This window comes from Microtus pennsylvanicus, chromosome 3 (assembly GCF_037038515.1).
Source record: "Microtus pennsylvanicus isolate mMicPen1 chromosome 3, mMicPen1.hap1, whole genome shotgun sequence".
Lineage (NCBI taxonomy): Eukaryota > Metazoa > Chordata > Mammalia > Rodentia > Cricetidae > Microtus > Microtus pennsylvanicus.
Window position 1 is genome coordinate 108,768,078 of NC_134581.1, and position 24,764 is coordinate 108,792,841.

The window sequence follows — 24,764 nt, forward strand, 5'->3', positions numbered from 1 at the left end:
TAAAAATTCAAAACAACTTATATTTTTAACAGAGAAGTTGCCTTCAGAACATTCAAAAATTTTGAACATGCCTTGTACTATTTCTTTTATTTCTATAACTTCATCATCTTTATATTTCTTCAAGGAATTTATCTTCAGTGAGTAAGCCAAATCGTCACACTATGTGAATTTGAGTGAATGGTAATTTGAAGATGTATTATAGTGATCACACATCGGCAGAGATTAATAAGTGTTTATGGTTAGATTTTTTTTCTGGAGCAGGTGAGCCATGGGGACAAACTCTTGAAGAGAAAATAAACTATTTCATATTTCCTAGATGAAGAGACAGCACCTACTACTCCAGTGTGGTACCAGGACAAACAAATTACTTGTGATAAAAGCATTAAAGAGTTGCATGAAGTATTAATGGCTGCTAGCTAAGCTGTGAGAACATCAATGTCTAAAAAATGACATCAAGAGTACAAAGTTGAGGGAAAATCTTGTTAGAATATCAGTTCATTTTTATTGTAATTGCCTACTGCACCTGTAGAGTACATGTAAACTCCCCCAGAGTTTCATATATGGAATTTAAAATTTAGGCAAATCATAATTCTTAGTGAATTTTTTTCTTTACTCAGAAGAGAGATGTATCTCAAAGCTTATATTTGTTTCTGTTAATAGTTACATTATAGTAATTATTCAAGTGTGTACAATAAAATTTGCTTAGTATAAAATTGAAAGTAAGCTACTTTAAAATAAATATTTTAAAATTTCATTGTCAATAAAATTGCTGAGTATTTAGATCATTTGCTTGGTGAACTTACTTTTGTTCTCAATATACACAAAAAAGTTAATAGTCGCTGTAAATGTATATAATGAGAAACAACTTTTAAATGATGGTAACATTTTACTAACTGCACATAAGAAAATGGGAAAACTTTATTGGACTTTATATTTATGGAAACCTATTTTCCTGTTTTTGAATTTTACCCAATTCTGGAAAATTCTTTCATCTCATAGACTCATGTGCACACAAGAATCTTATGTTGTCCTTTCACTTTATGGGATGTTGCTGATTACCTATTTGCAGAACTCTCTTATCCCTGCCGACATCAACATTCCAGGCACGCTGCTGCTATCCCTCATCATCTGGAAAACCTGGCTTACATGGTGTGTCTCTGTCTTCATAGCAGCACAACATCAACAGGGAAACAATGCACCGGTGATACTAGGCAGAGAATACGATGCTTGGCCTCTGTTGTTTCCAGTCTGTCACTTTCCAGTTCTGCGTTGAAATATGTATCTGAGGGTACAAAGGGGATCAGTTGTAAGTCAGTCTGTATCAGACAGCACATCCATGCTTTGCTGTGCTGTTTGGTACTAGCTTCCATCCCCTGGGAACACGCCTTCAATAACTCACATTCAAAGGAACCGTTTCTCTAACTCTATGTCCGAGAGTCTGATGCTGTTACCATTATGCCCTCTCGTGCTCTGATCTATGAGAGAATAAACTTTCCCATCATTTTGGCGCTGCCCAGTGGACGCACTTCACAGTTTTGCATAGTTCTCCACACGTATACACCTTAACCTAAAATTTTCACAGTTTTATAAGCATATCCAGTCATAAGTCCTGATAATATTCTAGAAAACAGATTTTAAGATATTTATACAGGTTTGGAATATATAAGGTTTACCAGTGCCTTGTGGGAAATGTTGAGTGGATGCTTTTTAATGTGAAGTTCAAAGCCTAAACTGAACCTGTGCTTCTAACTATTGTACACTTTGGAATAAATGCTGGACCCAGACCTGGCATCATTTAGAGTTTACCATAAATAGTTTCAAAACCCCTTAGCAAAGCAAGAAATCTGGGTCATGTTTTTAAAAAAGTAACCAGTGACCTTTACATCTAGACATAAGGCTTCTGGGATACAAGTAGCCTCTATGGTGTGAAGTGTTCTGCAGAGAAAATCAGAATAGCTAATGTCACTTAACTTGTATAGTCACATGAAACCCTGAGCCTAGCTAGAATTCGCCAGCTCAGAGCTTTGTAACTTGTGGATCATGAATAATGCCAACTTGCAACTGTTTTTGTTATAAATGTCCCTTTCTTATATTCTATTTGGCCAACATTGTTTTTAATTACGTGCACATAAAAATTTATTTTGTCTTAGTGTCATATTATAATTTTAAAGTATAATTCTACTTCTTTTGACTTTAGGTAATAAGCATAATAAAAATGCATGTCTTATAACCTTAAAGAGAATTAGTTCTTTGTTTTACTCAGTCAAGGTAACTAAATGCAATGTCACAATGAAGTCTGCTTTGTATTGGGGTAATTTTATGTTTAAAGCAGATGGAATTTCTCTCCTGCATACCTTACAACATATTTTAAAATATCTTGATTCTCTTAGGATTAGTGATGAATAGGACACCTGTCTTGTTTTTGTTCCTCTTAGGCTATTTGCTGCTGACTGTATTTATTGGAAAGAAACTTTTGACACTTTCAGAGATTAAATCCCATTGTACAAAGTACAAGATGGATACCCATTGTTTCAATGTATTAGGACATTTCTTGTAAGCCAATGCTGCCTTTGTAGAACAGTTCCTTTAGGTTGGACACACACCTAAGTGGTCCAATTCTCCTGGGCATTAACATATCAAACAACATCACCATCTCTTTTTATTTTTTTTTATAAAAACTGAAAGTAAAACTCAAAAACCAGACTACAGTAGTTGACACAATATGGCCTAATGATCAAGGGTAACTTTTTGATGATAGAGGCAAATTCGATTTTGTCCTTCAACACTGTGATATTATCACCTGGCTTACCCACTCTTTTCAATGTTGAAGAGGATTAAAGTAATAATGAAAACTAATGGGCCCATTTCTTAAGGATTAACCTTTAGTGCATTATCTCATCTTCCCTACATGGACCTGAACCCTCAGTTCAGGTTAGAGATTAGGAGACTAGAGCTTTAATAAAGCTACATATCCTGCTCAAAAATCTCACAATTAGAAGACAGTAAGAGGGCTCTGAAATTCTGATCTTTATGACACTAAATCCAAAGATCTTCCTCACAATGATGTCTTCACATATGTATGAAGTAAAGTTAGGAAAAAAGAATAAAGTGAAAAAATGTGTAATATGCAACTCATATTAAACTCTCTTACAAACTTTTCCCAACCCCTTATTATATCCCATAATACCTAAGCAGTGCTTTGTATATAATGATTTGATGCTACTTTGTAAAACTTGTATATATGAGTGCATGTGCCTGTGTACATGAGCCTATATGTGATTGCCAGATGAGACATTCTGATGTACTTCCTCAGGAACCCTCTTATTTTGAGACATAATCACCCACTGTCCTGGCCTGGACTCATCAAGTAGACCAGTCTGCTTGACCAGGGAGCTCCACTTGTCTGTTCCTCCTGAGCATTGGGATTACAAACGATGCCACACGAATTCTGGTACTTAATTCTTTATTCATGAAAAGCAAGAACTCTGTTGACAGGGAGCTGCCCACTCCTATCATTATGCTTGTCCCATGATGGTCTTTATTACAAACCCACCATAAATCTAGCCACCAAAATTGTCTTTATATATACTCCATTTAGCAGTTCAAGCTACCAAACCAAATTCTCCAAAAATGCCAATTAACTATGTCCATGCAGAGACACTGAAGAAGACTACATGTAAGATTGTTAATAATCTGAAATACCTCCAATTGTAATATCCCTCCAATATCTAAGGATCCATGTAACTGATTCAGTAGAACAAATCAAGTCTATGACTATACTAATAAACTTTCAATGCAAATTAAAATATGGAAGCCAATCCATGTTTGTGCTAAAAATTTAACAAGTTCTACATACCTGTATACATATAGTTAGTCATAACTATTCACATATTTGATAAGTATTTACTGTTCAACTATAGAACAGGCATTGACTTTGTGAAAATACAGTGTTGAAAAATAAATATGGATTTTATTTTTCCAAAAGTACTTGACATGACTAAAGGTGACATTTTCTGTTATAGCAATGATACTCATCAATATCATAAATATTGCTTTTGGGGGTCAAGAGCTGACTCAATGATTAAGAGCACTGAGTGCTCTCACAAAGGACTCCAGTTCTGTTCCCAGTTTCCACATTACACAACTCACAACTGCCTTCAACTCCAGTTCCAGAGGACCCCCTCCTTGACTCCTTGTGCGATGCACACATTCACACATCTATTATGCACGTAAGATTTACATGCATATACATAGTTTAATATAATATTTTAAAAGGTGTTTCTTATTAATTTCTGTTGTTCCTTATGTTTTATTGCAAGGAGTACTGGAGAGTCTCTGCAGTTTCTTATGTGACATTAATAAGTTAAGAATTCAGTGTGGTTGTATCAACTCCATGAAAAAAACTATCTTAGAAAATTTTTAACTAATAATTTTGCCACTAACTTACTATTTTCAAATATTATCATATTCAAGTATCTTTACTTAATTAAATTATTATGAGAGGTTGTCATATTGGGCAATGGAATTAAAATAAATGTTATAATTAGAAATATTAAACTACTTCTAGTATGTACTTCAGTTGTATCAGTAATACAAAATGCAAAGTTCAAAAGTATGTCAAATTGAAAATACAAAATTTAGCCATTAGAACTGAAAGTTATACTTTTCAATAAACCAAATTCTAGTTATTTGACAAATATTGTTAAATCTTACACTATGGGAGTAGGCAGAAGAAGGCAAAGTCAGAGCCTTTTGTTAATGCTTACAATTACCTGAAATTTCATATACAGAATAAAGTTGAATAAAGCATAAAAATAACGAAGTTGCTGGCTTTCTAGTCTTCCCTTTAGTGTATGACAGGGATAGAGAAGCTGCATTCATGGAGGAGAGTGCTATTATTAATTGAGCCAGTGAACTTCACTGATGCTGTTTGCATGATGTTCTTTCTAAATTCTTAACCCTTAGCTTCTCTATGCATACAAGTCATGAGAAAGAATAATGGCTATTTCTCAAATTGCAGCTATATTAGAAAATTCTGAAATGAATCACATATGATTGCTCTCTGAAATTGTTTTTAAGAACTGAGGAGTCCAGTACATGGTTTTATTCCCTGTTCTGATAGGTTGGGTTTTTTTTCCATCAATGCCATACTGCTTTGAGCAATGAGCATCCTCACCCATATGGAAATGCCAGTTTTCATATCCCATGGATGTGGAAGTCTGTCATTTAAGTAATGATTTTCTTTGTCAAGGGAGCAAAGAGAAGAATATCAACTTTGGCACTGAATAAATTGCAGAACAGCGTTGAAGGTTTGCAATGTGTGAAACTATAAACCCGAACCCTCAGTTACAAGGAAGGCAGGGCCTGCCTGCATTTTCCCAACCACCACATTTAAGAAATTAAATTTTCAATGCCCATCTAACATTATGAGTTCCATTGCTGATGATAACAATATCTCCTTGTGATGGTTTAATTAAGGGAAGATATGAAAATGGGCTAAAGTAGTGGCAAAAGTTTTAAAAGATAACTCCAGGATTGTTTTCTTTCACGGAGTTGATATTATCACATTAGATGATGAACTTATTAAGAATCAGGAACCCACAAAAGAATTTTAAAAAATCCTTCTGTGTTAGATTAAATGGGAATATATGTCCAGGACTCAGAGTTGTTAAAGATACACATAAACTTCTTAAAGTAAGTTTGTTTTAACTACTTAAAATGTGTGTGTCCATGTGTCTGTGTGTGTGTACCATGAAGCTTCAACACTTGGACATACAATATGTTAAGTTAGGTAAAGGACAACTCATAACTTCTTCATAGAATAAGTTCACTTTTCTAATTTAAAAAATAGGTGTTTGGGTTATTTTGCTGCATATATATCTGCACTACTTCTTTTCCTAGTGTCTGGAGAGGACAGAACAGGTATTGGATCTCCAATGACTGGAGATGTAAATGATATGAGCTGTCATGAGGATGCTGAGAATCAAATTTTCCAGGAGGTGCAGCCAGTGCTCTTGACCAGTGAGCTTTTTTTCCAGTCCCAATTTTCTAGATTTTGTTAGTACTACATAAAAATACCATTTATGCTCGGTGTGCTAAGTAGCACATGAGAAATTCTTACTTCTCTTTGTACAGCATCGTGCAAATGAATTACTTTTCACTCATCGTGCCGCAATTGTACCTCACCCTTCTCCCAGTCTCCTGTAACTACTGCTCTGTTCCCAGCCTCTACCTCTCCTGTTTGGATCCCACACACGAGTGCATGAGTTGTGCTTGACCTTCTGTGCCTATTTTTACTTCCCTTACCATCAAGACCTCCAGTTCTGCACATGTTATCACAGATGACAGTGGCTGAATGGTATTCCAGCATTTATTCACGCTATTTCTGTCCACATATCACCTGATGGGAACTTAGTTAGCTTCCATCTCTCTGCTGCAGCGTATCACACTTCTTGAATGTGCAGGTATCTCTTCATATCATTCCCTTTCTTTGAACATCGTCTAGTTTTCCCTACTGTGGGATGTTGCCAGTCAGTTTTACTTGGTGCCTGGAGTTCACAATTCCAGCAGCAGCATGTAAGAGTTCGTGTTCCTTTCTCCAAAGCCTCAGCAGTTCCATGCACATGAAGTCCCCACAGGAGGCCAGAAGAAGGGTCATCTCTGTTGGAACAGGAGTTAAGATGGTTGTGATCTATGGTGTGGGTGCTGAGAATCTAACCTCAGTCCTACGCATGTGTAAGTGCTCTTAACTGCTGAGCCATCTCTCCGGGTCTGTCGTTCTTTGCTGACGATTAGGCTGAACATTTTTGTTTGTAATGCTTGGATGTTTGGATGTCTTCTTTTGATAAACACCTATTCAGATCTACAGTTCCCTTTGCTGTTTGTCTGGCTTGTTCATGAGTTCTTTCTTTTAAAATTTTGATGTATAAATTCTTTATCAGATGTATAGGTTGCACATATTTTCTTTATAAACCGTGCATTAGTTCTCTTTATTGCATGCTTCTCTGCATAGAAACTTTCAAGTCTGTGTCTAATCTTTGCTTTTATTTCCTGACCTTTGCAGAATAATCTCAGAACAGACAAACAAAAGGTCCACAGCAGCTTCCAAGGCTTATCACTGGTGCTTCAGTGATTCGGCTAAGGCTTCAGTTAACTCAAGATTCGTTTTTATGGCAGGTGACAGGCAGGGTCTATTTTCAGTGTCCCGTGTATGAATACATAGCATTCCCAGAATCATTTACTGAAAAGGCTCTTCTTTCTCAGTGCCTGTCCTAGAACTTTTGCTATAAATGGACCACAAATGCATTCATTTATGTCTAGACTCCGCTCTGTCCCATTCATCGGTATATGTGCTGATGTCAAAATCATTTTATAAGTATGCATTTGTCTTGCATTTTAAAATCAAGTTACAACAGGTCATTCAAGAGTGCTTCTGCTATTTATGGTCATATAAACTTTGTGACTGCTGCTTTAGATCTTTGACGGGTACCATTGTTACTTTGTACTGACTTTAAATCCCTTTAGACGATGTTGATGTTTTATCAGTGTGCATACTTCCAATCCATAAATGTGGAATGCATTGTCATTTCTTAGCAACTCGATCATTCTCTTTCATCAATGTCATAACTGTCAAAGCATGGATACTTTACTAAATAGTATGTACTTATTGTAGGTATTTCACTTCTAAACTTCTTAGATTGTATTTCAAATAATTTGCAATTGGTACATTGCAAAGATGAATTAATTTGTTCTAATAGTGTTTGAGTGAAATTTGAGAGGTTTCTGAATAAAAGATAATACTATCCATATATAAACAAAATGTTATTTCTCACAAATTGAATGGCTTGGAGTTCTGAATAGAGTTCTGGGACAGTGGAATCTCTCAGGAGCATCAGTTCTTGAAATCTTCTCTTCTTTAAGACTTTAGGAAGAGAGACTCTTTGGATTTTCAGTACAATATTAACTTGAAACTTTTGTATAAATACCTTTATCATGCTGAGCTATTCCTCCTAGATCTTGTGTGTGTGTGTGTGTGTGTGTGTGTGTGAGAGAGAGAGAGAGAGAGAGAGAGAGAGAGAGAGAGAGAGAGAGAGAGAGAGAGAATGTTGTGGTATGTGTGGTGTGTATGTGTGTCTGTGTGTATCTGTGTGTGTGTGTGTATCTTCATATCATGGAAATCTATTTTAAAGCCTAGAAACCTGAGTGTGTCAGCATTAAGGATGAATATTTGGGTTAGTAGAAAGAAGGAGTTGAGATAAAGCACATCCATCAAGCAATGATCTGAATGGGTTAAACTCCTAATGAACTAGAACAACTTTTGAATTCAACATAAACAGACAAAAAGTCTCCAAAAGGAAACCAAAAGCCTGGGTCTATAAGGAAATTCATTATTATCCGAAAAGACATCTTTGGAAATGGGAAAGTCATGGCTAACCAGTTAGTCTCAATATATTCTGAAATAAAACATGATACTGAAATGTTATTATTTAATAAATCAATACATATTTTTCTTTTTAAAGAGTTAGGCACAGAGTACACGATAGAGTAGCACACAAGTAAAGGCTAAAGCTATAAGGTGTTTTCTGGTATCCCTGAATTGTTTTATGTCCCAGACTATAACATCTCCTTAAATTAGCTGTATTCTTCTTTATTGTGAAAGTAAAATTTGAAGAGACTTTAAGTAAATGTTAATAGATAATAAAAAGCCTTAATGGAGAAAGTAAACAGGGATCTTAAAAGATGTTTGACTCCACTCAGTGTTTCTATTTTGGGCACAGGCCGGAAGTCTATCCCAGTTTCAGGGTGTCAGCTGGGCTATTCTGCAGTGCTCTCCCTTCTGTCCCCTTTGTCACTGTCAACTGCTTAGCTCTGTGAAAAAGAAAACTGCAGGAATAAATCAGCATTTTTGAGCCCCTAAATTCCCATTTAATTGTGAGATGTTAAAAGTGCCAATTTTATGTACCAGTGTCCTCGAATCAAAATACTTTGCAAACCATTGACTCAAAAAGTTTCGATCATTGTAAGAAATAGTGATTCTTTTAGTGACCACTTTTAATTGCTCATTACTCTCTGCACCTTTAAATTTCAAATAGTAAGCAAAAATTTGAGACACTTCAGTAAAGTTTTATGGAATACATATGATTGAAAGACTAAATTTCTGTGAATTATTTGTGAATAACAAATTAAATTTGTACTGGGTTATTAGATAGAGGGGCCGCATCCTCAGATGGGGAAGTCCTTGCAGTTAGTGTTTCATTAGAATGGTGTGCATATAACTTATACTTTATGTATGGGCTTAATCATTGTAAGTCCACTTGACTATTTCTAATGATTTTTTCTACTTGAAAATAGAGTTTTTTCATTCAATATATTCTGATTATGGAGTGGCTCCCAGAATCATCCCACTTTGTCACCTATTCAAATCCATATCCTTTCTTTCTCTGTCTTATTAAAACACAATCAAGAATCTAAGTAAGGGGCTGGAGATATGGCTCAGTGGTTAAGAGCATTGCCTGCTCTTCCAAAGTTCCTGAGTTCAATTCCCAGCAACCACATGGTGGCTCACAACCATCTGTAAAGAGGTCTGGCACCCTCTTCTGGCCTTCAGGCATACAGACAGAATATTGTATATATAATAAATGAATAAATATTTTTTTAAAAAGAATCTAAGTAATTATTAATGGAAATAATAATAATTGCATAAAATAAAAACAAAGAAACCAGAATAGGACAAGATTAACACACATTATCACTCACAAAAATCTGGTTAAAGATAAATAAATAAAACTATAATGTATAAGCAAAAGATCTGTAAGTTTTAAAAACCCTTCAATGATACCAGTAAGTTGCTGAGTTTGCCTTGTATTGATCATCTGCTGCTGGAAGTGGACCCAGTTCTTAGAGGAAAAATAAAATGGGCACAAGCCTCCATCCCTAAAGCAGAACCCAATTGACAATTATTACAAAGGAATACTTAGTTTGCTATACAAAGCAGACATAAGGAAAGGCTCCACTTCCAACAGCAGATGATCATGGTGGCAGATCATCATTTTACATCATGAATTTTGTAGCTGGGTTCGTGTGCATTTACTTTTCTCCTCTGTAATTTACAGAGCACTTTCAGTACATGAACACTAGCAAGTGGGAGTAAAGGCTCTGGGTAGGCACCAGCCTGTCTTCTCTGTATTCAGTGGCTTCTGTAGGCATTATCTTCTGCAGTAGGATTTACCATCAGTTTACGGAGAGCAACTAATACCCTTGGTGACAGCCTGGGTTATTGGGGGTGTTCTGTAGGGTCCCTTTGGCCAATTACTTGATTAGATATAATTAAATTCCAATGTTGGAGCGTTCATTTAGTGAATAGTGATGTCTGGTTGGGACTATGTCTCCCCCAGTATTTTTAAATTTGCATGAGCATCTGGAAATGTTGACTCAAGGTCAGCTTCCCCATTTTGAACTAGGTAGAAGAGGAGATGGGAACTGACTTTTAACAATCCATGATAGGATAAAGAAAGAACAGAGGGTGATTGAAGAGGAAAACAGCAAAAGAGAATATAAAGTGAATCCTCTTAATTCCAAAGGTAGATTATAATAACTTGTTTGTTATTTTAAAACCTTAATTAGCTTGCCTTGTTAAACAAGTAATGCAAAACAAAGGCTGTAGGATCTGTTCCTCCAGTTATAACGTAGGTGAGTTTGAAGCCAGCTGAGATTTCAATGGCCCTGTTTCAAATTTGAAAAGCTTCCTTTTTGAGTCCAAGTTGTGTAGCTGACATTATATGAGCTTGAGGGATCACGGTTAAGGCCCCAGTTTAACTGTGTCCACATCTCCAAAGAACATTGATTTTATCATTGTCCCATCTAGAGACAGAAATGTATGTTCTCTCCTACACTGCTTAGTTACTTAAAGCTGAATCCTTAATATTTGTCTTTTCTTGCTTATCATTATTGATCTTTTTCTTAGTTCTTCTATAATATTTTTATTTTTAATGTATGTTTAGTTATATGTGGTGTGTGTGTGTGTGTGTGTGTGTGTGTGTGTGCGCGCGCGCGCATGCTTGTGAATGTAGGTGTCCAGATGAGGCCAGAGAAGTGTCAGATACCCTGGAGCCTGAGTTCCAGGCAGTTATGAGCCACTCAATGTGTGCTCTAGGAACTTACTTGGGTCACTGCAAGAACAAGTGTTCTTGCCTGCTGAGTGTGTCCCTGCACTCTTCTGCCATGTTCTCTGCATTATCAAGAGTCTGTGGCTCCTCACGATCATCATTGCCACTGTCACTCAAAAGCAATGTCTTCTGTGACTACTAAACCAGTGTCCTGTCATTGTCATTTTAGTCCTGCTCCTTATCACCCATTTGCCCCATTTTCCCATTCATCCTGGAGTTGGAGATCCTGTCTGATTCCCAGGCTCTCCTTTAGCCTGACCACTCTCCAGCTCAGTGAGGGTGCTTTCGTTCTCTTCTTTTTTCCACTGCCATTTTTCTTCCCATTCATTAACCTTAACCCCGTATTCCTTTTAATCTTGCTTTCTCCCATTCAGATGGATAGGTCCATGAAATTGTGACATTTCCTTTTCTCATTGGTATGTTGTCTGGTCTAAGGTAATTCACAACCAATATGTGGTGAACAAACTGGTAATAACAAAATTCCAGCTGCCTCCTAAATAGAGAAGTCTGTATGCATCAGCAGGATTAAGTACACATCTCCCATATTTTCCATTGCGTTCTATTCTGCCGTCTCTTTAAACTCCTTTGTAGGTTTCAGTAACCTATTTGCTACATCAACCCATGAAGTTGGGGTAGAAGAACAATGAATTATCTCTTAAATTTTCACTTTCTGTGTTACCACAATGCTGACTATTAAGCATTTGTTTAATGAACTTCACAATTAAAGGGAAAATGAGTAAGTTCACAACATCTCTGAGGGTTGTGTGACTTTCCACAAGTATAAACCAGAATCACTCTTTTAATATAATATATTAGATTATTTGAGGATCAAGTGTGTGTGGACTTGGATCCAAAGAATGTCTATTCTTTGTAGTTTGAGCTTTGTCTGTTAGTGATCTGTATTATTCAACAACTGAATTCTGTGTGTTTTCAGAGATCATCTACAGCTGGGTCTTTAACGAGTTCCCCTCCTTTGTGGCAGAGGACAGTCGGAGGTTCATATCCCAAGAGACAGGCAACCTTTATATATCGAAAGTGCAACCATCAGATGTTGGCAGCTATATCTGTCTGGTGAAAAATGCCGTGACGAATGCACGAGTGCTCAGTCCTCCGACACCGCTCACTCTGCGGAATGATGGTGAGTTACCTGGCATGGATTTAAATGATCAGCATTTCATATGTAAATCCAAAGATGTACTATTCCTAATTTTCTCAGAAATTGACCTAAGTGCAAATAAACTAAAACAGAACTACCTTATTTATAATTTCTTCCCTTTAATCTGGGTTTATGCATGCCTCGAAATAGAAATTTTGAGATGAGTGATGGGAAGATGGCTCAGTGCATAAAATGTTTGCACTCTTCAGGACCTGGGTTCAAATCCCAAGTACCTGTGTATACAGTCAGACATAGCATGCCTATAAGGCCAGCATGGAGTAGAGACAAGAGGATCTCTGGAGCATGCTAGCCAACCAAGCTGAATCAGTCAGGTGCAGCGAAGATTGTCTCAGAAAGTAGGTAGAGAGTAATTGAGGAAGACACACAAACACACACACTCAGAGAGAGAGAGAGAGGGAGAGAGAGAGAGAGAGAGAGAGAGAGAGAGAGAGAGAGAGAGAGAGAGAGAGGATTCATAGATTATAAATACTTAGAATAGTACTCAAAAATTAGAATGCGAGCATCTGGAAAGGAGAGGCTCATGAGCTCCACAGTTCTTTTCTTACTCCTTAGTGTCTGTCTGGAACATATGTGTATGAACTGTATGAATTTTATGGCTTCAGTTTTCATTGCATTTGTAGTTCATCTGTCTTCAAATTCAGTCTTAAGCTTTTAATATTTTATTGTACAATTATAATTGTTATTACTTTTCCAATAATAGGAACAGTTGTAACTTCAACTCTTCAGTGTGGTGCAGGCAGGTGTAATGATGCTATAATTATAGGAATCGCCATCTATCCACAGGATCTTCACACTTAAACACCTCATTTGTATTTATAGACATTTACAGTTAGGCATTGCATTAGCACAGCCAAGTGCTCTATTATAGGTGATATATGGCATGCAGATTGCTCTGCTGTGCAACAAAAATTATCCATGAAGACATTATTAAGAAGTGAACTTGAGAATGAGAATTCTGATTGATTTTGAAGTATTAAAAAACTACACTTCAACACTTTCATAGTTCTTCTATATGCTCTTTCCCCATGAGACCGTCTTGCTTAGCAGAGGCTAGCTGTAAACTGTTGTCCTCTTCCTCCCGTCCCCTTAAGTGCTGTCAGTATGTACAACCACACCCTACTTTTAAAATTCTTTCTTAAAAAAATATATACTCTTTTGATGATTTGAATGATAATGATCCCCATAGGATCATATATTTGAATGCTTGATCATCAGGGAGTGAAATCATTTAGAAGGATTACAAAATTTAGAAGGTGTTGGCCTTGGAGGAAATATGTCACTGAGGGTGGGCTTTGAGGTTTCAAAATCCCAGGCCAGGTCCAGTCCCTTACCCTCTCTCTGGGCCTGTAAACCCAAATGTAGCTCTCAGCTACTGCTCCAGTACTATGTATACTGCCATGTTCTCTGCTGTAATGATGATTTCAGAGGACAAACCTCGGAAATTATAAGCAAGCCTCCATTTAATGCTTTCTATCATAATAGTTGCCATGGTTATATACTCATGGCATTTCTTCATAACAGTAGGACACTAAAATACTTTCCAAATACATTGTTAGAGTTGTGCTCTACCATAAGACATATGCAAAGGGATAACCATGTCAATTTAAATTAAAAAAAAACAGTAGCAAGTTTTTATCCATAGAATACAGCCTTCTCAAACACAAGATTCTGGTTTATAGTCCCAGTCATTAGTTCAAATCCAACTAGAGAATATTATGTTATCCCCACAACTGTCATGCTGCTATTGCACCACGGACACATATTTGGACTAAGAAGAAAGGGTGCAAGGTAAAAAATTAAAGATGAAGTAAAAGATTATAATGTGGAATAAAATGAAAGAGACCACAGAAGGAGCTGAAAAACCACATGCCCAACAGATGCCTAAGGGAGTAACGCACACACGCATGCACACACACACACACACACACACACACACACACACAGAGAGAGAGAGAGAGAGAGAGAGAGAGAGAGAGAGAGAGAGAGAGATGCTGAAGTCAGCAGTAGCAATAAGAGTGTATCGGTGTATCAGGGCTGGAGAGTACTTTATGCTCTCTGTAGCAGAGGACACAGGTTCTGTGCCCAGAACTAACATCAGGAGGTTCATGTCTGCCTATAACTCTATTTCCTGTTAATTCACTGTTTTCTTTGGTCCTGGAGGGATAGTAGATACACAAATAGAACACGTATAAACAAGCAGGTACTCTCACTAACATAACATAAAAATCGAAAAATATATCTTTAGTGACAGAGATGGGTTCACATATGCTGACCAGGGTTGTTTTCCCTGGGCTGATGGGAAGAAGCTAAAGTCCTCGCTTGTGGCCCCAAGTAGTTGAGTGCCTTTATGGTTGGCAAGTGTATGGAGGGGCATGGAAGAGAGAGGCAGAGTGGTTCATGTTCTGTGGAGAGAGGGAGATCCATGGAGGTGAAGGTGGCAAAGAACCGACCGATATGGGATTCCTGCTTCCCATCTGGGGCCAAGGTGATTTTCAGTCCTCAGCTGCTGCCAACTGCATGTCTGGGTCCATGGCCCTGCCTGCAGCTATGGTCTACATTAATGCTGATGGCTCCTGTTGCCACAAAAGCCATGAGGATGCAAAGGATTTGGGCTGCCACATGTGGCCACATTGGTGTCTGAGGGCCTTGCCTCCACAGGGGCCATCCCGATCTGAGTGGCTTGGCTACCACCCAGGGCCATGACGGCCATCTGGCTTGAACTGCAGTTAAGGGCCATGTCTGGGTCTGTGGCCTTACCACAGCCAGGATTTGTTTTGATATCCCAGGTGCCTGTTTCCATCCAGGATCCGATGTGTGCCCAGGGTTTGAGCCCCCAACTAGGGCCATATTGGTGTCCTAGTGCGGCCAGGGCCTGTGTGGTTGTCAGTGACTCCTCTAACCACTGAAGTCTGTGCAGATGCTCGGGATATGAGCTGGTACTGGAGGCCCTATTGGTGCCCAAGAGTCATGCTGCCACCCCCTATAGATCCGCATGGTCTGTACTGTTACCTGGGGCCACTGTAGTATGCAGGGACAGGCTGCAGTTAGGAGCCATGTCTGGGTCTGTGGCTCTACTGCAGCCAGGGTCTATGCTGATAGCCAAGTGGTACCATTAAAAGCTGGGCAGCTGCATGAGGACTGGGCTACCACCTGTCTGAGGGACTCCTTGAAGCTAGGGTGACACCAATCCTAAAGGCTTGCACAGGCAGCAGGGGCCATAATGACATCTGGGTCTGAGATGCTGCTGAGGACCATGTCTGAGTTGGTGATACTACCACAGCTAGGGTCTATGTTGATGTCCATGGCTCGTGTTCCTGCCAAAGGCCACAAGGCTGTCCAGCTTCCTGTTTGTCACCTATGACCATGTTGGGATCAGAGGGAGGTGTGGAAGCTAGAGTCTTGCTGACCTTGTGGCCTTGGCATTGTCCAGACTGGGCTGCTGCTGAGGGCCAGGTCTGGGTCCACAGTCAGAGTCTGTGTTGAGGCCTGTGGTTCCTGTTGACATCAGGGGCCATTCGACTGCTCAGGGTCTCTAAGGCCACTTGGGACCTTGTTGGAGTCTGGGGACTTCAGCACTGCTGGGCCCTTGCTATTGTGATACATACACTGTCACTGGGGCCATGGTGACATCCGGACCCAAGCTGCTGCTGCTAGCTTTGTTTAGGCCCATGATCCTGATGCAGCTGGTGTCTGTGTCGATGTCTGTTGCTCATGTTACCACAGGGGACCATGTGATCCAACTGTTTAATCATGAATTGAAATAGAAAGGCCTCACTGAACTGGCCCTGCCCCTCACTGACATGGGAAGAGTCACCCCCCCCCCTTCACCAGAGTGCTGACCCAATCCCTAGCCAGCCCTGGGATAATGGACCCCGATGATCCTGGCAGAGGAGAGTTGTCTCTGCTCTTCACCTTAGTGAGTGGTCCAGTAGCTGGGACTGACCAACTCAGCAGACACTCGGGCACAAATCCAGGACTTTGAGCTGGCACACCCCAGCATCTGTCCCATCTATGACCTGCTGGAATACATGAAGAAACTGGTCCTGTGGAGCCATGGCCATGGTCTACATGACTTGGGCAACGATGTGATGTCCTGGGAGTTTCTGTGGGATCCACTGTTGATGGTATGCCTGAGGCCAGATGCCTTGAACCTGACTAACAACACATTACACAATGAACAAGAGAGCTGTTGGAACAAAAGAATATACTGCATGACACACCACTGCTTCCAGAGCCGCTAAGATGAATGAAGAGGTGATGGAGAGGCAAAGACGAAGGAGCGAAATGTTTTTTGTTTTCGGGGGGGGGGGGCTTGGTTTTGTTTGTTAACTTGTTTATTTTTGTTGTTTTGTTTGTTTTGTAATTAAAACTATATTTGTAATTGAAATTGCATGATGTGAAATTCCCAAATCAACAAAATTAAAATAATTTAAAATATTTTTTTTAAAAAAAGAGTACAATTTTTTAAAAAAGGAAACGAAAAATGAACTCTGTTGCTGTCGTAGAGGACCAGGATTCAGTTCCCAGCACCCACATGGCAGTAACTCCAGTTCCATGGGATCTGATGCCCTCTTCTGGACTCTGTGGTGTGCAAGCATGTGGTGTACAGATAGACATGCAGTCATAACAACCATACATACACTATTAAGATAAATCTTTTTAAAATAACAAACAATTATGAAAAAAATTTAGCAAAATGAAATTCCAGATTCTTTTATCTATCTATCCTGCCTTAATCTACTCAGATTCTTCAGTGATGCAACACTCCAAATGACTCAAGCTGTTACTCCAAGCTGAGTGTATAATAACTATACTCACATACATATATACATGTATAGCTACTACACACCTATACACATACATATATATATATATACATGTATAATTACTACATACACATACATATATTATATATATGTATAATTACTACATACATATATATGTATATAATTACCACACACACACACACACACATATATATATATATATGTATTTTTTAAATGGAACTAAAGAAGGGGGTTGACGATGCATTTATTAAATAGTTTTGCAGAAGAATTCCAGAATCCCTTCCCTTCATCTACACACAAAGGGTTTGTGTAAGAGGAACTAGATGCTCCCACATGAATGATGAGCCCGTACTAAGCAACCTCCTCTTCTGATACTTATGTATTTTCTGTGTGAGATCTTGACCTTCACTCAGAACAGAGCTTCACCATCCAAACTCCTCACTGAGTGGTGACTCACTGGACCACCAGTTTTACCAATGAATAAATGGTGGCGTCTATACCAACTTTTAAGCACCTAAAACACAGTGAGTTTTAAATAAAGTTTTAAGTTAATAACTGTGATTAAAACTAACAGAAGGTATCAGGTGATTGCAAGATTAATAGCAAAAGAATATACAAAAATGGATGCAAATTATTATAAGAAATTATTTTAATTCAAAGACTGTCACTATTTGATGGTTCTTTACCATTTGATAACTGAAACACATTTTCACAAAAAGGATATGGTCCTGAATGGTTGCCCTCATGGTTGTCAAACACCAAATACATCCACTGAAAAAAGAGTAGAAGATCATGGACGAAGCCATTGCTAACGCTACTATCAGCTGAAATTCCCACTGTGCTCTCAGTGCAGAGGAAAGGCAGACATTTAAACATTTTGATGCAGAGGTAATGTGTATATTTTCTATTTTTGCAAGCTTGGCAAACACCTCTGTGGGGGATTGAATATGAAAATTATATTTAATCTACTGTGACCATAGAGTTAGCTATAAAAGTCATTTTCAGAATATTGAAATTTTACACTTCCCTGAAAAAAAGTTTTCTAAAAATACTAAAGGATGCATAGGTAAAAGTATTTCTTTCAAGCGCAAGTAAAAATTTACTTAATCTGTTTGTCAGAAAATGCATCAGGATTGCTTAAATTTCTTCTAAAGCAAGCTATGAAATGATATTTAATTGTTGGTCTTGTATCTGAAATAATTCCCAGTGGGCAGGAGTAAGAGAAGGGTGGTGGTGCAGAAAGAAATAGAGAAAAGTCATATTGCATTATAGAGATCAGTACTTCCACAGAAAAGCCAGAACTGCTCCCATATAACCAGAACCATAAAAAATGAATGCCACACTATTGTCGCAAAGAGTGCTAATGACTTCCCAGAATGGTGGTCCTGGGGAACGCATCGCTTTGTTTCCCTCTCCATTTCTTTAAAGCGACTACAGGCAGTGGACACCCTTGCCCTTCTGGATTGCCCTGAAGCTGCAAACTCAGGAAACATAGCAAAGCTGTGATGTCCTATTTATGGTGACGTTTGTTAGAGTACAAAAAGCCTGCCCAAGATAACAAGAGCCTGTTCACAACAGGCATAGGCAGTATAGAAAATAATGAGTGTTGATCAATCTTATCATTCTGAGATCTTGTACATTTATCCATAGAAAGGCACTTAATTTAAAACTCAGATATCCCCAGTGACACTCCATTGGAGAAAAGCGATTTTTCCCTTGACCCACGAGTAACAATTGCAAATAGCTTCTTGTTAAAGGTGGAAACGCATTTGACTTGACCTATGCAAGCCTTGTGTATGCTGCCACAGTCTTTCTGAGTTCATATCTGTTTCTGTCTTGGTGTATGTTGAAGACACTGTTTTCTGGTGTCCTCCAAGACTTCTGGCTCTTACAGTCTTTCTGCCTCCTCGTCCACAGCCTTCCCTGAGCCCTGAGGGGATTTTATGGAGACATTTCATTTAATGCCAAGTGCTACAATGTTTCTCATGCTCTGTATAGTGTCCTGGTGTAAGTCTCTGAATCAATTGTCAGGGCAGACCTCATGCCCATGGCTTTTCTGGTACTCATAAGTGTAGACAGAGAACCTATTAGGGTCAAATATTACATTAGGCACTGAGGAAAGCTAGAACAGAAGAACGTAGCAGCTCTCCTTGTATAGAATTAGAGGATTGTGACTTCACTGCCGCACACACTACCTCTCTCTGCCTTATCACTCAACCCTGATGAAGACTATCTCACTCATCACTAAACTGAAGACACACAAGCAAATCAAAATATTAAAAACTTGCAGTGATCAGATTTTCAAGAGCAAATTTGAGAGTAATGATTCAAATGTTTGTCCTTACATAGCATAGAAAAGTCTTATATACTCATTATAACATTTCTCTCTGTCTAGTTCTCATTCTACCATCTGTCACTCACCCTGAAACACATCTACCTCCTCCCATTCCCAGCCCTGGCTACTCTCCTCCAGGGTGTAGTGAGTTTGTCCTCCATGCCAATATTGCACATTGCCTTTTCTCCCATGAGTTCCTACTCCAAATAGCAAGTCTTGTTTCAAGCTGTATTTCTAATCTACATACTTACTACATAAAAGGCTGTGTTATACAAAACCGCCGAGTGGGGCTAGAGTAATAGGTTATTGATTAGGAACAGGTACTCTTCTTCAAAGTGACCACATTGAGTTGTCTGCACTCGTATGGGAGCCTCACAACTTGTAACTCAATACAAAATCTCAGTTCCCCTTCTGGCCTCCATCAACCATTAGGTGCATATACCCATACACAAACACTCACACAAATGCACACAGTCACACACATAAGTACACACACACACACACACACACACACACACATTCTTCACTTTTTTAATCTTAAAAATATTAATATAAGGAGATAAAACATTTGAGTAAATATTAACTAAAGCAATGCTGTTATAGTAACATAAAATATCACATATATTTCAAGGGATAGAGCAGATTATTGAGTTGTGGTAATTAGTTTGACTCTCTAAGAAGTACAGAAAAGCTATATATTTCTTCCCTAAATCTACTACGTATAAGACTAGACTCCTCATTCCCCTTCCAAATAGAGTCCTCCTCCTCTTTAAGACCTTCACACGTTCTAAGGCCACTTTTCACAGGTTACTCTAGCTATGGGGTTCCAAGATATGTTGTTGTTTTTCTGAGGACACAACCACTGCACCTGAATCTACTGCTTTTTCAGCAAGTAATTACTGCTCCACAATCACTGGGCCACTTCTCAGCCCATGGAGACTTTTATGCACTGTTGTATCCACTTCCTGTGGCTTCTGCCAAATGTAGTTTTAACTAAACCTCTATCTTTCTATTTATCAATAAAACTCGGGAATCAGAGGCTGGGGTGAAAACCTGCTATCTCACAGAGGGTGAGGAGTAACTAGCTGATCATCTTAGCTGGTGTCTCAGAAAGAAAATGGCCTTCTGCTCTGCCTAAACCAAAAGGGACCACCACACACAATTTTAGACCTCAGGTGCAATGCCATTCTTGTGAATTCACTTTCTTATTCGGTTGGTCAAAAGGAGTAGATAGCTGCTTTCCTATATCCTGTCTGTGGTTGCTCTTGCATGCTTTATTTAGTGTGGCAAAGTTTTTGAGAATGAGTTTGGGTAGGGATAATATGGAGCCCACTGATCAGGGTATGGGGTGAAACGGTGATATATGTAGTAGAAAGAAGAGGAAGGTGGGAATGATTATACAAACATGGACCTCACAAAGCTAGCAGAACCTCGTACATGTGTGATGAAGACATTAGGAGATTCTAAGCAACACACACAGTCGGATGAGGAGTAGAAAGACTGACTTAAAAGGAGAATTAGAAAAGACTGTGAAAGGTACATATGCAACCGCTTTGAAGAACAGTTGCCCGACAAGTCAGGAAATATTTTCTGCTTTAAATGTAACCTGCTGCAAGTCCAAGGATACAGGAATCTGAGAAAATGCTGACACTCCTGGTTAAGAGGTTTGGGGCTAATTTTGAGAGAACACTGAGTTCCAGATAGGAGGGCATTAAATAGGAAGAAAGGGTGCAATGGACATGGGAGATACTATCTCTCAAGAAATCTGAATGAGGAAAAGCAAGTGAGAAAACATACCTGGCAAATTCACCAGGGGTAACATGAGTCCTTTGCAATCTGTGTTCAGGCTAAGGAAGTTCTAAAACCTGGTGTTTCCACTCACACGTGGAGTCTCAGCACTCAAGAAGCTGAGGCAGAATGGCTGCTGTGAGTACAGGGACAGCAAGGATTATATTGTAAGTTCTAGGCCAGCTTATAGGAGAGAGAGAAAAAGAGAGAGAGAGAGAGAGAGAGAGAGAGAGAGAGAGAGAGAGAGAGAGAGAGGGAGGGAGGGAGAGAGAGACTATCTTTGAAAATTTTATGTATATATTCAGTATTATTGTAACCATTATAAAAGATTCACATTGAATAGAAATTTATTTCTTGAATTACTTTGATTGGTTTTCTATAGAAAACCAGAGGAAAAACCTAAGCTACATATATATTTGGTAAATTTATCTTACTTGTAAGCACTTAATAAGTAATTCATCAAAGTTTCTGGGACATGCTGAGAGTTAATAAGATGATACATATTGATTTTGATGATAAAAATTCTTATCTCCATGGACAGACGTTTAAATTACTTTTAAGACTGCTCAAGAAAAATTGACTTGCTGAATGACTAATTGCCAGGAATATCTGCATGAACAAACGCTATTCCATTCAGAAACTGTCCAGTGACTTCCTGATATTTTCATTTAGTTTGCTTCATATCAGGACGATATATAATTTTGAGAGACACAGTAACAAAATAAATAAAATATTAATAAAAGACTAGTGAGTTCATATATTCCTGCCGAGACTGGTAGAACTTCGGTATCGTTAGGCTCTCCTGGCTGAGGCGTGAGTATCCAGACAGGAAAGTTCTCTTTGGAACGTTCCCACCTCCCTTGCTGCTCTTTATAATAAAGGTTCTTAGTAAAGAACAGGGGAGGAATATGTCCCCTGGGTTTAGTGAAGGACATTTCATATTCACGAACAGAAGAAAAAATTTAGAAAAAGAATGGCGAGAGGAAGAAGGGTGTAGGAGTGGAGGAGGAGCAGAGGAGGCAAGGAGAGTGTTTGTCTTCTCTGTAAGACTTTGGAAGTCAGAGAGACTTTACCACAACTGCCTGTCCATTACCAAACAAAAATTCATCTTCTTGTCCTCTCTAACCTTCTTCCCCTCTTAGGGACACTTGTGTTACATTTACATTTCAAGTCCTAAATCACTTTGGGAAATGATCTGAACCACACAGAGAAGCTCTGACAATGCCCAGATGCTATTCTGGCTGCCTGAGAGCCTTTTCTCAGCGTGCCGCATCTCCAGACATACTGATTTCATGTCTCCATTGCTCTTCTGTCCCCAGCCGGGAATTAATCGAGGTGATTCATGAATTATGTAATTAGCCAATTCTGTGCGTAATTTCCTTGTTGACAAAACGCTTGTCCTGAAAAATAAACGTGTTGTCTCTGCCTATTTTCACCCGATGACTTAGTTTGTTGTTCATTAACAACAGAAAATAAATATTAGCCCCTTGTTCAGAGGGATAAATTGAGAGTTGGATAGGTTAAGTCTCAAACCTAAGACAAAGTAGGTAGTAGTTCAGACATGATGAATCCTGCAGACCTGTAGATGAATTTTATAACTCTTTAAAGGAGACTGTGGAATTTCTTTTAAATTAACTTTTATTAATTCTTTGTGGATTTCACATCCTGCTTTCTGACCCCACTCATCTTCCTCTTCCCTCACATCTAATCTCTGCCCTTGTAACCTCCCCCAATCAAAACTAAATTTAACAGAAAAACCAAACAAAGGAATAAAACATGCACGCGCGCGCGCGCGCACACACACACACACACACACACACACACACGCACACACACACATGCACGCACACGCACACACACACGCACACACACACAAAGATGAATTTCGTCGTGGCAGCTGGAGTGGGTCCATTTAGTCACACAGTTTACTCTTTGGTCCATTCATCTTTACTTGCAAGTGTTGCATGAGTCATTATTCTGGTTTGAGAACTCTGGTTTCTGCTACACCACCAGTAAAGAGCTCTCTTTACTGGTGGTGTAGCAGAGGATCCTCTTGGATATCCTGTTGTTGTCCTGTGTCATGGAGATCCTGCTGTTTTGGATCTGTAGTTTCACCCCTTTCATAAGCTCCAACAATTCCTAGATTCAGTAGATGTTGGGGGGTGCCAACTCATAGCCCTGGTGCTGGGCCTGGGTGGTAGTTGGGAAAGTCAGCCTGCTGTCTTTCCTTTGTGGTTGATCCTCTGGTGAGCTCTCCAGCACTGCCCGGGCTAGCTTACCCAATGCAGCCTACAACAAGGTGTGGCGCCAGTTCTCCTGCTCTCTGCTCCTCAGATCCAGGTCCCCCATACTCCCTTCACCAGGACCGTCTCTACTGTTTTGTCCAGGTAAGAAGTACAGGGTTCTCTCTCCTGGCTGTTGTAGGGGAATATTGGGAGATGGCTGGGTAGGCAGGGCAGCTCTCCTGATCTTGTGCCCTCAGAGCTGGTTCACTTTTGCCACCTCCCCTGCCCCTTCCCCCAAAGCAGGGTCACACAAAACCGTCCACACACATACACAAAAGGGCCATCTCTAGTGAACAGGTGTTTGTAACGCACATCACAGGGAAGGGTTTTGTTCAGTCAGGTTAAACGATGACCGCTGGTATTTACTTTATCTCAGTAACTGTGGCTTTAGAGTCATTGTCACATGGCTATGATACTGGTACAATTAGTTCATTGCCTTTGTGAATTAAATCAGGATATGACCACTCCTAGGTATGGTTGAGGAAAAGATTTTTATCGCAGATAGAAGGAAGAGTACAGTCAGAGACATCTGAAAGAGCCCAGAGCAAGGAAATAGTGCCCTTAACAAGAACCAGCAGACTGGACCAATCCAAGAGTGGAGACAGATGGGGGGAGCATGACCTGCAGACTGGACCAGTCCAAAAGAGGAGACAGATGGGGGAGCATGAGAGGAAGAGAAGAGAGAGGGATCAAGAGAGAGCCAAGAACCAAATAAGTGGGTGGAGAACCAAGAGAGCATATGGGCCAATGGCATGTTTATATAGGAATCAGATGCTGGCGATAGGGAGCTCCCCGCCACACTGGCAGGGACGTCTAGGGTCCCAGTAGCTGGCCTGAGAAAAGCAAAGGTACTAAGAGACACAGGTACTAAGTGAGCCTACAGGTCAGCATGTGCTTTGGCATGCTAACACTCACCACGATTAGCTGTCCCTTTGGGACCTGACCCTTTGAATCATTTTCAAATTTAGTTCAGGAATTTGGAGCACCTTAGACCCTAGCGGAAATGCACGCTGATTTTCTGCTATGGCTGCTATCCTCAGAGTCGAGCCACTGCAGAGAAAAGACTTTTTTCTGCTTTGTTTGCACAATCTTGCTAGGAATAAGTGGCTGCTTTTCCAGTTTTCTCTGGTTTTCTTGTCTGTTCTGCTAACCTGCCCCTGATTCTTCTCTGAGCATTCGGTGAGGTGTTTACAATAACCTCAGACACCGTATTAAACACTTAGCATC

General features: G+C 39.4%; 1 protein-coding gene across 2 annotated transcripts in view; it reads left to right on the forward strand.

Annotated features, from left to right (window-relative positions):
• Positions 1-24,764, forward strand: part of Cntn5 (contactin 5) — a 1,171,096-nt gene that overhangs the window by 827,797 nt on the left and 318,535 nt on the right. For both annotated transcript variants that reach the window (XM_075966832.1, XM_075966833.1), the window contains one exon: positions 12,100-12,303. In XM_075966832.1, the coding sequence (XP_075822947.1) occupies positions 12,100-12,303 (204 nt within the window). The remainder of the gene's footprint in view (positions 1-12,099; positions 12,304-24,764) is intronic.